At 51.9% G+C, this 13,598-nt stretch overlaps 3 protein-coding genes across 4 annotated transcripts in view; 2 read left to right on the top strand and 1 right to left on the bottom strand.

The window, feature by feature from the left end:
- The window catches only part of LOC118512978 (serine-rich adhesin for platelets), a 56,718-nt gene that overhangs the window by 7,719 nt on the left and 35,401 nt on the right, over positions 1–13,598 (bottom strand). The gene's annotated exons all lie outside the window — the stretch shown is intronic.
- LOC118512984 lies at positions 63–1,773 on the top strand. The gene is made up of 2 exons (XM_036058238.1): positions 63–214; positions 290–1,773. The coding sequence occupies exons 1-2, from the start codon at positions 183–185 to the stop codon at positions 1,692–1,694; spliced, it is 1,437 nt and encodes a 478-aa protein (XP_035914131.1). The 5' UTR covers positions 63–182; the 3' UTR covers positions 1,695–1,773.
- LOC118512982 lies at positions 1,724–3,722 on the top strand. The gene is made up of 2 exons (XM_036058235.1): positions 1,724–1,953; positions 2,015–3,722. The coding sequence occupies exons 1-2, from the start codon at positions 1,937–1,939 to the stop codon at positions 3,609–3,611; spliced, it is 1,614 nt and encodes a 537-aa protein (XP_035914128.1). The 5' UTR covers positions 1,724–1,936; the 3' UTR covers positions 3,612–3,722.

The following is a 13,598-nucleotide window of genomic DNA, read 5'->3' as shown; positions in this document are numbered from 1 at the left end:
TGAATGACCGATAAATCATCTCGCTGGCAAATGGGAGCTGATAAGACTCCCGACACTGCATGTTTTGTGAATGATAGATCCTTTCCTGATACTGCAGTTCGCGAGCCGGAACTCGCGAGCAGTTCCCTTTCATCGATCCACGAGGACGGACATACGCTATATACGCACCGGCCGGCCGCATCATGGTGATGTTTCGCTATTGCACCATTCTCGGGTAACAAACAGTCTAACTGCTGTTGTAACGTTGGCACTCAAAGATCGAACGATCGCTGTTCTACGTTCGTTTCAGTCTGTTCGCCTCCATTGCCGGGCTTGCGTACGGTTCTAGCGCAGGTAACAGTGAGGTCGTGTACAGGTGTGCCCCATCGCCATCTCTCACGTGCTTTATAAGCTCCGTCACGTTTGAAGACGCAACGGCGAGCTTAACGCTGAAGGATGTGGCCGACAAAAAAACGCTCAACATTAAGGGAGGCAAAGTTCGGGCCTTACGTGCGAAACACTGTGAGGGGTTGTCCATGTTCGAGAAGGTAATGATCGGCCGGGTAGGACTGGAGGAGCTGTGCTTTGCGACCAGCTTCGTGCAGGTGAGCGCGGAACACAACCGGCTCAAAACACTGCACGTGGCGCCGCCTTCCGCCGTGCACGCCGCATACCGTGTGGAAGAGTTGCGCCTGAACGACAATCTGCTCGAAAGTGTCGATGCAGTGTGCAGCTTTGTCGCGCTCAAGGAGCTACATCTGGAACGCAACTTGCTGAGCACGCTGAACATGGGTTGCTTTGCAGAAATGCGACAGCTTAAGAAGCTGCATCTGGCCTACAACCGGCTAAACATTATCACCGCCACTATCAGCGAGTTGCAGCTGCCGCAGCTCAGCTTCATAGGGCTCCAGAACAACACGCTCACGGAGCTCGATTTGCACAGCTGGTCGCTCCCCGCACTGGAGGTGCTCGAGCTTTCCTCCAACAACCTGACGAGCGTGCGGGGCCTGGCCGGGCTCGAAATGCTGTCGGACATTTCGCTCGCCGGCAACCGTTGGCACTGTGTCGAACTGGACCAAATGCTAGCGGCGCTCGATAGGAACGGTGTGTCCGTGAAGGATGGCGACCAGAATTGCGTCGGCATCCGCAATGGAACGATTTGCTGCGCCCACGAGCAGCTGTCCTCGGAGGGTGCGCTGTTAGACGAGCTGAAGAAGCTTGGCGACCTGAAGCAGCGGTACGATGAGGCGGAAGTCCGACTGCAGGAGGCAGTGAAGAGCGAGATCGAGGCGTTCGAAAGCAAAATAAACGAGCTGAAGGAAACACACGCCAAGCGAGATGGTGGTGCGTCTGGTACTGGAAGGACGGAGAGCGACGAGGAAAAGCCAGAAGATTCGAAGGAAGAAACACCGGATTCGAAGGAAGCTGAAGCACACCCTGAACCGGCCCCAAGTGCAGCAAGGGAATGTATCTGTTCAAAGGACAGTATGGATGCGTTAGAGCTTAGGTTAGTCGAGCTGGAGCAGAACATTAGCGCCAACAATGCAACACTGCAAGCGCTGCGAGACAATCAGGCTCAACTGTCGTACATGGCCCTGCTGGCCAAGCACGAGTTCCGCACGGCTGTGAAGCGTGGTGAGTACAAGCTGAAGGAGCTCAGCACAATGCTGTCCATGCTGCGTGAGCACGTGAAACAAAAGCGGCAGCAACATTGACATACACGTTAAGCACAGCTCAATAAAGCGCATAGTAGGCAGCATCGCGTCACTGCACACGGGCTGCTGCTGCTGATAAGCCTTGGGGGGGTTGTTGGTTTTCTTTCTTCTCGAACTGACTGATAAAGAAGTGCTGATCAGCGCCACTCGATCTGTACCCGATCTGATCGGTTGCACGGCGTTGATCTCGTCAGGCCGATAGACGTTAGTATAGCGACGATTGCTGGCGGGAACAGAGCAACATGGCAAAGAGCGCTCGGTAAGTAGTGCGCGAGATTTGTGCCGGATGGTGGCTCTATCACTAACTCCATCTCGAACAGTGTTTTAGCCCTGATCGCGGTGTGCGCACTGTACACCCAATCAGCGACAGCAACGTACAGGTGTGATCCGAACGCTCCGCTCATAGCTGCAACCTGTACGGTGGCCAACGTAACGCTACTCACACCAGCGGAGATAGCGAATGCCAGCTTCCCGGATGACGTGCGGTACGTCGCCCTGGCGATAGTGGACGGATTTATACCGACGTTCACGAGGGATCTGGCGCGCAAGTTCCCAAAAGTCCAGGATCTTACCGTGGATGCGCTAGGCATACAGAGGCTGTACGTCGGGAGCAATTGGGAGCAGCTGTCCGCCCGAAACAACTCCATTCGTGAGGTGGAGTTTGCGGCCGTCCAGCATCGGCTGCGATCGCTACGGCTGGACGACAACCGGCTCAGCAAGGTGCCGTCCTTCGGCCGATGGTTCAACGAGCTCAAGCTGCTCTCGCTGGACGGTAATCGGTTGGAGCAGATCGCGCTCGACGCGTTTGCCGAGCTGGAATATCTGCAAAGTCTCTCGCTCGCCCGCAACGGGCTGATTATCGTCGAACCGACTGTGCGTGTGCCGAACCGAGCGGTTCGCGGTGTTCAGCTGTTGAAGCTGAAGCATCTATCGTTGGCCTCCAATCGACTGATCACCGTGAACATCAGTGACTGGGAGATGCCGTCGCTGGTATCGCTGGATCTGTCCAGCAACGATCTGTACATGCTGCTCGACGAGCCGTCGCAACTCCGGCAGCTTGGTGCACTGCTGAACGTGTCCTACGCCGGCAACGATTGGAACTGTGGGTGGCTCAGCGAGGCACAGCTAGTGCTGCGCGAGCGGGGCATAGTGACGCTTACCCAGGACACGGCCGGTCGGTGCGAGGCGCGACAGATGAAATCACTGAACGGAGTCTGCTGCTACGATCGGGCTTTCGAGCAGGACCTCAAACAGGATCCGTTCGAAAGCAAGTGGGAACAGCTGAACGAGCTGCGGCGCCGGTACGAGCTGGTGCAGTTCGCTTACGATCAGGTGGAGGACAACGATCTGAACCTCATCACCAGGCAAGCTCACGCACTGCGCGGCCAGCTGGTGGGGCCCGTTGCCCACGAGCAGGACGCGATCACGAGTGAGTTGTTGCGGTTGCGGCACGCACTGGCCGACGAAAGCGCTCGTCTCGAACGGCTGCAGCACGGCATCGAGCGCACAGTGCACGATCTAGGACAGTCGATCGACGAGCTGCACGAACGCGCTGTGCGTCCCAAGCCGACGCTGGACGCCGTTCATCAGCAGACGGTCAGTGACAGCATTCGGCGCATTCAGACGCACATCGAGTTGTTGCGCCGTCGGGTACAAAGGTACGTATACGAGACCAGCGACCGCGAACGACGCCTGCGCCGGCAAAGCGAACAGATCAAGCAGCTGGAGGATAAACTGCGCGAGCTCAAGCAGCTCGAGCAGTCCCTAAGCGAACAGGTCAACTACCTGGAACCGCGCGTACACAATGCTCATCGGATGGTAGAGGACATGCTGCAATCGAACTCGGACGAAGAGTTTGACCGAATTCGAACGTACGATAGAAGGCATTATCGGGCCTCGTATCGGACGATCGGGTGAATCGGATGCTCGGTGTTTAGTAGTTGAGCGAGATGCATCCAACGTCACATTTCGCACTTGAAATAAAACAGCGTGAACGCAACAACAGTACCGATCGTACAGAGCCGTGTGTATGTTGGGTTTGGGTTTCCTTTTTAATGCATTAACTATCGCTCCAGTGATCCAGTGACGCATCAGCGAGCGTCTGTGGATCGTTGTGCACAGAGCCGTTCTATCGCGGCCAATCTGCCGGCCAGCTCACCGAACTGGTGTGTCTGCTTCCTTTGCGCCTCCTCGAGTGTTTCGATGCGTCGCCTGGCCCCACGCAGCTGCTGCTGCAGCTCATCAACGATGCCGGTACGGCTGACGAGCAGCAGCACCGGATCGGGCGTGGTAGCGTTCTCCTGACAGCAGAGCCGATCGTCCAGCCGGAGCCCCGGACAGGACGCTTCCTCGTCGAACCCAATCGAACCATCGTCGGCGTCCAGTTCGCGCGTCCCGACCCGCTCCAGCATCCCGAACAGCCACCCACAGTGCCAGGGATTGTGATGAAGTCCCAGCGTGCGCAGGGCTGGCAATTCCTCCAGGAAGGTCAGCAGATAGCCGAGCTGGTTGTGGCTCAGATCGAGCACGCGGAGACGCTCCATGCGCCACAGGCCGGTGTCGAGATGGGGCAACCGGTTGAACTGCAGGAAGAGCTGCTCGAGCCGAGGCAACACTAGCGGCCGGTTTGCGTTTCCTGCCACGATCGTACGCAACCGATTGCGCTGCAGTGTGAGTATTTTGAGCTCTCGCATCGGCACGAACGTGTCGAGGCGTAGCGATTCGAGCAGATTATCGTGCAGATACAGCTGCTCGATGCCGGTCAGCGCTCGCAGCGCACTGACGTCGGTCAGCTGGTTGTGGTACAGATGTAACTGGCGCAGTGGCAAACCCTCGACGGCACTCACCCGTTCGATAGCGTTGTACGAGGCAAACAGAACCTCCAGCGCGTCACAACCGTCCAGCTCGAGCTGCTCGATCGCCAGCCGGTGTATCATGAGGTGTGCGACGTGACCGAGCGGTGCAAAGAGCGTCCGATTGAACGCGGGAACCGTGCTGTTGCGAATCCAGATCGAGGTTTCGTTCTGGGGATAGGTGGCCTGCTCGAAGGGTTCGGACACGTTGCCCACTACACAGTACCCATCGGATGCTCGCTCGGAACACTGGTAACAGTGGGAGATGCTGCTAAATGCCAGGCCACACAGCACCACCAACAGCTTTTGCACGCTTAGCGCCATCGTACACCGACACGGCCTCTGTCCGGAGCACGGCACAAAACACTGAAACCAAGCTTGTCCAAGTTTAGCGGATGCTTCCCGCCGAGCAGCTGACATTTGCTCAGGACGAACTTCAATGTCAAATGCAGCGCGACGAGACGGTCCTACGCTTATCAGTTATTTGCACATAATAACCCGAGCTAGAACCCGGAACACACTCACCCAGAAAAGTGGACACGGATTGCAGCTCGAAGCGGCTACCACTGCCCTCGGCATCATTCTCGCACGGCTTGGAGCTGGTAGACTGTTCCGCCGCCGCTACACTGCTGACCGCCGCTCTAGCGGCATGCTTCCTTCTCGGTGGCACTTCCGGCGGTTTGGCAGGTGCGTCGGGCGTTGCGCAGGACGAAGACGCTACGGTCGCCCGTTCCGGGTGACGGACACGCACGACCGTAAGGGGCAGAACCGGTACCGCACACCGTGGTGCGGATCGATTCCGCTGTCTCGATTCGTCGGCAAAGTTCTCGTACACAGGAAACAGTCGTCCGTCGGGCTGCTGTGTGCCACCGGCCGATGTGACCTCCACAGCGGAAGGATGGCTTTCCTCTCCCGTTGGCTTTGCAAAAGGATCATTGGGATCGTACATGTACACGGACGAGGTGGAAGAAACGGACACTTCGCCAACCGCTCGTGGCCGACGTTTGCGAGGCACTGTACCGGCGGCGCTGGATGACGACGGTGCCGGATTTGTTGCGCACCCTAGCGCCATCCTTGCGCAGGGCTTCTGTTCGCATTGGCCCACTGGCATTGGTGGCATCGGTTATCGAGCATCGTTGAACTAAACACACACACACACCAGTTTGGCGATCGCACGGGATCGGCGATCACTCGTGGCGATCACTAGAACGTTTGAAATGAGCTTCAAGATGACAAGAAATTCCGAACGGAGATGGGTTTTTGCTTCATCACTTTCAACTTCCATCAAACCAGCGATCGTTTTCCTTGAGGAAATCGATTCGATGCTTTTCGATTTCCCGAACGCATCTCACTCTGTTCGTCCACCTTTCCACCACCGCCACGTTTCTTCCGCATCCGGCGAAAGTAACCAACCAACGTTCACATTTACACGGCGCTTGCTTTGTGCTAACTTTGGTCCAATTTTAAAGGAAACACACACACGCACACACACACTGAAACAGAAAAATCTGCAAGGTTAGAGGTGCTCTCAGTGCCAGCCAACAGGCATGTACGTCCCTGCAGACGAAAAACACTCGCGTCATTCAAAGACCTCAATAATAGTACCACGATAGTCAAGCGCTGAGGTGGTGGTGATAAGTACTTTGTTGTTCGTCGATTTTCTATCAGCCACAGTCGCAGCACGTGATCACACACATTAGGGGGTGAAAGCGATCGAAATGGAGACACGTCTCATTAGGGCCCTTACAATTTATTTATACGCACACCCCCACGGCGCAGTAGTGCCCTGTCTTTTTCGGGGGAAACAACAATGACCAGTGCCATAAAGACTTTCACCAAAGGGTGTCTGTGCGACGAGGGTTTGAAGCGGGTGTAATAATTTAACGATCACGTCTGATCATCCGTCATCAAAAACCGAGAGAGCTAGCAATTTTATTGGGACTAACAACCACCACCGAACGATCTCATTCGGAAATCGAAAGGATTGCTGGTTGTTGGAGTGATGACACAAACATAAGAGAACATTTAGCCCTCCTTCCTGCTCACACACGAAAATGACTCCTATCAATGATCCTCCTCTCCTCGGTCATTGAAAAAATTTTGTTGCTATAATATCCCGTTTTCCACAGATCTTATTTGGGGATTCGAACTCACGACACCCCAAACTCCTCCTGGGAACGACATGATCTCACCAATCACGTACGGCCATCGCAGTAGCCTATGACAACAGCCAGATATTAGCAACGATGGCCCAACGGAAACAACATTACAGTTCGACGTTGTGTGTCGTTTTGCTGCTGTTAGCTTTCTTCCTCTGGACGGCTGTTCGATTGTTGTTGTTTGCGTAACCGCAAATCGGAGCACTCTCGCTCGATTTTGTTATTTCCCAGCTTGCGGAAAAGGCCATTTTCGCTTGTTGCTAACCAACCGGAAACAAACCACTACAAAACAGACCCCGTGACTTCAATTTAAAGGCAATCATTCGATTATTACGCGCGCACGGTTGGTTCTCGGCCATCGTCGAAAGATTCGCATAATGGCCAGGGCTCGATCGGCGGCACCTGTGCGCGAGCGAGATCGACGGGTTGAATCAGTTTTTAACGGCGACCAAAAACAAATCTCCCGCCGTTCGGATGAATTGTGGCCTGCCGAACACCTTTTTATACTTCCGCCGCCGGTTAGTTAAAGCTACTGTTTGCTGTATGTTTTTTTGCTTTTGATTCCACCGCAAATACTAAAACTTTAAAATCGCGCTGAAAACGATTGCGTGACCGCCGCTCATGGTGGGGGCAGCTGTGTATTCCTGCTATTTGTTAAACTCGTTCACACCATTGAATAAATCAACCATCTCCTTTTTCTCTTCCTCAGCTCCCGGCAGGCAGCAGCTGGTGGAGTCGTGGTTTGCATTGAATTCATCAATTACGAAAACATTTTCTATTTTAACACCGCGCGAAGGTCAGTGCGAGCGGGTGAGTAAGCCCACCCCCCGAATGTGAAGAAGCCTCATCGCCTTCTCCCACACCGAACGACGGTGAACGCCGGTTAGGTCCATTTTCAAATGAACATGGCAGCCAGCAAGGAAAAACAAACGCGACTCTGCGCAAGCAGCTAAGCCACACACACACAAAAGAAAACCGGAGGATTTGAATTTTCGATTAACTGGCAACCGTCGTGCAATCAGCATTAAATGAGGTGTTGGTTTTTTGCTCGCGTTTGTTTGGAAAAGATTACGGATTACGGTGTTTTTTTTTCCTGCCAGGCGGGGTGAACCGATTTCCTACCGTGCACATTGCGCCGAGCGCCGTTGGCGCAGTTTAATTTCTTAATTAACTTTTTCTTATTGCTCTGTGGCGCAAAGAGCGAGCCTCTCGCCTTGCTGCAATGAAGCTCCAAAATTTGGTCAGCCTTTTTATGACCTGCTTCGGTGGAATTCACTCATGGAGCTTAGAAAAGATCAAGATGGTCTGGTCTGGATACATTCTGGAGCAACCTACAAACTGTGCCGCACACTTCCATTCCGGCAGCTTAACGACTATTTACCATTGAATGGTGTGTCGCACGACTTTAAAGTAGAATGGAGAAAACAGCGCGTCGCGTCATCCGGCGTTTGCTTTTTCGTAGAAAGTGAAATCAGAGATCTATTCGAAAAAGAATTCGCATTTAACGTGAAGCCCCAAAGCCCAAAAGGAGGACAAAGAGGCTCATAAAATTTGCTCAGCATTGTTTGGAGGACTCATTTTAAAATTCTAGCCCAATCCAAACGCAGCTCATGCGAACTAGAACGACGATCTGATAAGGTGTGGATCACCGTTCGCCCGTCACTCGGCGGATATTATCACGCTTCATCTACTAAATGCTTAACCTACCCAACAAAACAACTAAATGGCAGCCTTTTTTTGGCCGCACAAAGGCGTACACTAACTTTCGCAATCGGCCATGTTGGTGGACAGCAGCCGTGCGTTGACAGACAGTACGCGATGACAGTTCGTACGGGTGCTAAATACGCGCCCACCACAGCACAGTGTTAGTGTATCAGTCGGTCGAGCTTTATGAAAACAACGGAAGGTCAACCGTGAGCCGCCTGGCCGGTGGAAATTTGCATTTTCATACAAGGGGTTGGATTCGTCCAGGGAGGTGGTGATCTCACTGCACTCGACCCAGTGCATATGTGTTCGTTTGTTTAGTTTTATCTTTTGTTCTCAGCGAAATTTGAAGTACCGCCCGATAGTAACATAACACAACAACCTCTCTCTCTGTCTCTCTCTGCCTGTCTGTGAGTATTGTTACGTTGGCGTTTGATCGGTGTAATAGCCGCGCACGACCTACACACACGCGCATACCGAGTGCAGCAGCTGCTGGGTGCACCAGACCACGGAATGCACTTGCTGCACCACAAACAGAGCCCTCGTTATTTGCTAGCGCATTCGGACAGAAAAAGGTGGCACAGGCCTGTTTTGTTATGGAGGCTTTCAACTAAATCACCACACACACAAACAGACAAACGGCATAGGGCTTGCCTCTCTTCACCGGCCAAAGCTACCACACCACGCAAAACGCACATTCGCCAATCGGCCACCCCAATCTCCACCACACACCACAAAGTGCATCGTCTTCACCTGACTCTGTTGCATAACACGAGGGCCGCGTACGTAGGGCTTCGATAGATTAGCGAAGAAAGAGAGTACATCGCGGCTAATTTATGGCGTTTGTTTTGGGGGTACGTCACAAAAGGGGTAACTTTGTCCATTACATCTTCACAGCGCGTCGGGTATAACGGCGTGCGTCAACGGCGACCTAAACAAAAGGCAAAACATTCCAGCGGCCGCTTGTGAACCCCGGGGGGTAGTGTGCCGCAACTGGCAGTGGCGCAATTTTGCCAAACGGCTGCGATCGTTCCTGCTGTCTTCTTCCACCGGACCGAACCTACGCAAAGTGGTCAATTTTTAAACGCAGGTTACATGATGCATCTGTGTGTGAGAAAATATTTTCAAACGCTAGCAAAACCGTCCGGCGTCAAGACAAATGGGAGAAATGCATTCCACCGACCGAATGCATCTGGCAGAGTATAGCAATGGCCAAAGCCACAGAAGCGTAACCATCAACGGTAATTAGAACCCCAAAACGGGAACCTAATGAATCGTTTGGAAATGGGGGAATTTTGTGTGTCTTGCCTCAAGCCCAAATGGATGAACTCACGATCATGGTACGAGGGCGATTATTAGCCGCGCGAAAGCAGTTACCAGCAATTACATAAACCTCACTGTTTCAACTCCCTCCCACCGTTCCAATTTCTCTTCGCGCCAAATTGATGAGTTATTGGAAAATCGATTAAACACTTATTGAATTTATGGCGTGGAAATGGAAAATTAGAAAAATCGTTATCAGCGGCAAAAGGCCGAAGGATGAGCGGCGCACAAACGGAGCGAAACAAAACTGCGCAACACAATCATTTCTAATTTAAATGTTAATCGCCACTGGGGATGCGGCTGGCATCCCGTAGCGTGCTGATCGGATGATCGATTATGTTAATGTTTAAGACTAATTTGAACAGCCAGTGGGAGCGTGAGAAAACGCGCCAATTCCTTCGGAAAGAAGATCATTCATGATTGAGCATGACAGTACTACAGCACATAACCCAGAGCTTTCCTAGATCCTCCAACAACACGAGAGCAACCTTCAGCTCCACTTCCAATTATTCCACTTCCTTTCCCAGCTGTTGTGGCATTCGTTCGTTTGACATCTTATTTTCGTGGGTGAGAAGCTATGTCACCCTGTCGTCCAACGATCTTCAGTTTATCGTTTTATAATTCCAGTACGTCCGCCAGTAGACAATGACGAACCTTAGCTCCTCCGATAATTATCCCACCAGTGCTGCTAATCCGATGCTAGGCCGCCACTAGCTAGGTAGTATGGATTCAGGCGCCCGATGATGGGCCTCCATTGTGACAAATCGCAACCGGTAAGACGCACGCCGAGGTGGAAGTAGTGGTGGTCTATTAAAATAAAATCAACCACCAGCCGGGCGTTGGAATAGCGTGGCGTATTAACCTTGAACGGTGCTCTCGATGCTACTGACGAGATGCGGTGTGGTGGTATATCATTACCTCCAGCACCACGGCGCTTGGGGCTTCCTCACCAGATGGCGCTTCCGTTCCATATCATTTGCGTACCGTGCTCGATCGCGTGGATCTTGGTGGCGAACGGGCGAATTGCATAACGGTGGTGAGTTGCTATCCTAAAGGTCGACACTATTCGCCTTCTCGCTGGTGGTGGTATGCGCCGATGTCGGCGATGATGGCCGTGGAAGAGACACACGCGGGTCACCGTCTCCACAAAAACCTCAAGGCTTGCGTATGATATGGCCGTGTTGGTTGGATGTTCTTTTTCTCACCCTGAAGCTAAGTGTCCCTCTCTCAACGGTGCCTCAAGTTTTGTGACGCGCGTTGTATCAAGAAACCGGTTCCGAGGGCAAGAGAACTAGTTCGGGCGCAAAAACTTAAAACGCGCGCTGGCTAGACGCAAAGACGTGTTTGTCTTGGGGCAGCTCGCCAAAGCCGCATAAAAATTGGAGCTCCAGAGCGCGAGAGGGAACACTCACACACAAACACAGCCACACAGCCAGCATGGATGATCCGTTGATGGAAACCTGATCTATCTATTTCGATGACTCACGCGGGAAGGTTTTCGCTTTCATTCAGATGCTATTTCGTCCGGATCTTCGCACCATTTTGCAAAAAAACGGTGGACAAATAGTTTGTAACAAATTTACGATCTCCATCTCGAGCGTGAAGACGCTGGTGGCAGTTTTGTGGACTCTTTAAAACCTTCCACCTTCCAATAGCGTACCAAGCCCTGGGGCCAAGGGTCAACCCATCGAGGAGTGGTACATCATCACCAGTCAAGCGTGGCTCCTGTCTGTGACGCTCAAACGATCGGACCAACGATCCCTGACATTAGAGTATCGTGGTGCAGCGGCGAGTGCTTTACCCGACTCGACGTACTGCTTGGATGCACATTTGAATTCCCTCCTTTCGTACACTTTCTTCGCTATTAGAGCCCTCAAAAGTTGTGACGCTTGATTGAGTCGCCAGGCTGAAGACGCTGCTTACATCACGATGCATCACTGTCAGTTGAGCGTCATAAAGTACTGTGAGCGATGCAGAGTCGCAATGCCTAATGGAGTCTTCCAAAGACAACCCCGATTATGGCGATGGTTTGTTTGAGTACAAGAACAATTGCTGCTTCAGTTATAAATGAAGTTCTGTTCATTCAACGACGGACAATCGGTTCAAGATTAAGAATAATCCCAACCAAGACCAAGACTGCCTATCGCCTCTTGGACATTTGACCTTTCCATTAAGATGCCTTCCGCTGTTCTTCCACAGTTCCACGTGCGAAGATCGCTTGCCTTGCTTTGCCTTGCCAGTCCAAATCGATTCCGCTGTCGTTGTATAAGCCCACCCAATGATCGTCTAGCTGATCTCATGGGTAATGAGAAGAGGTACTGTGGATTTTTTTCCTCTTGCCACTCAACAAACTTGTACTGTACAGCGTTCGGTGCTGCAGAACAAGTTTTTCGTGTTTGCCTTGAATTTGCCTCTACAGAGAGCCGGCTGTATGCGACGCCGTGGATATAATGTTCATGTGAGACACAAGCACGTCAGCTTTGTCTGAGCCGGGAGCATACATGTGTATCGCTTCCTCTTTAAAACCTCTTTCAAAAACGGGGACCTTTGAAGATTAGGTGTATCTTGGTCGACTTTGTCATGGGGACTCGCATGGGGTCAATTTAATTAACGAAATGAGTAGGTGGATTTCTCCAAAACTCCAGCTCAACAACGAAGCTTTCGCGAGATCACATTCACCAGACAGCAAACAACACATCAAACCGTCCGGAGGCTCCCGACATACGTTCACACGTACACGTCGGTGAAGTAAAGCAGGAAGCAGTACGGAGAGCTCGGGGCGCATGGGCGAAGTAAGCGCAATTTGGAACAACATGACCCAACACATCCGGTTTCGGGAAAGAATGTGTGTTTGGGTTTTAAAATAGATTCCCAATGCCCAGCTAAGATTAGCCAGCTAATTAAAACTACCTACGACCCGGCTCCCGGGATAGCAGCATCCTACATCGCCTCACCTCACTGCACCGTAAGCCCGTTTGCTTAGCTCCTGACGTTAATTGCCGACAGCGGCAAATGGCTAATCTATGCGACCTTCAGAGAAGAAGAGGAAGCTAATTAGCACTTTGTTGGACAAAACCTCCCAATTGTCTCCAACCGTGCCCTGCAGTGAGTTTTCCAAATAGTTTTAGACCATTGACTTGAAGCTCAAGAATTTGGACACGGTTCTTCCAATAGCTGAGATGCCACATACATGATCGGAGCTACACATCCGGAGGTTCGGCAATGTTGAGCGAATTCCGAAATGCTCTCAAGCTCTGAGAAACGGAAAGCCTGAAAACACTATCATCAACGAAGTAGTGCCCGATACGGTGCAGTTAAAATAGATCGTTTAATAATAAGGCCACAACCGTAGGACCTCACTGGACCTTACATTCCATTCCGAAACCGTTTCCTTTTCCGACCAGCCGGAGCCTAACGGCCGGCCTTCCTTCGTGTCTCGTGTGCCACTTTTAAGTAAGCCACATCTCGAAACAGGAAACCTAATGGTCCATGTAAATTGTGGTACAAAATGCTGTTGCACGTTATATCACTGTCGTGGGTCCTACTCCAAAAGGCTAGCCTTTTTTTTTTGGTGTACCACCCTCCAGTAAGAACTGATGGACGACAATTATGCACAAGCAAACATCTCTTTCGGTTTTGAATGCTTCATACTTTTTTGTAGCAGCTGTTGGACGTCACACGCCACAAATTACTACATTTTACTTTCGTTTCGTACGTAAGACGAAAATTGGAGACCAGCGTGGAGACCGTGCCAAAAACTACTACTGGCAACTGTTGCACCGTTGGCACACACACGCCAATAAACGAAGGAATTCGATTGTCCGGAACCTTCCGATTTCACTCACGTGTTATGCAGTTTATTAAAT

The sequence above is a fragment of the Anopheles stephensi genome, chromosome 3, assembly GCF_013141755.1.
Source record: "Anopheles stephensi strain Indian chromosome 3, UCI_ANSTEP_V1.0, whole genome shotgun sequence".
Taxonomy (NCBI): Eukaryota; Metazoa; Arthropoda; class Insecta; order Diptera; family Culicidae; genus Anopheles; species Anopheles stephensi.
Note: the sequence above shows the minus strand (reverse complement) of the source record. Positions and strands in the feature narration are given on the sequence as shown.

Coding starts and splice junctions, on each gene's coding strand:
- LOC118512984 (XM_036058238.1), top strand. CDS start 183: ATGGTGATGTTTCGCTATTGCACCATTCTCGG. Junction 215..289: donor CGCTATTGCACCATTCTCGG/GTAACAAACAGT, acceptor CGTTCGTTTCAG/TCTGTTCGCCTCCATTGCCG.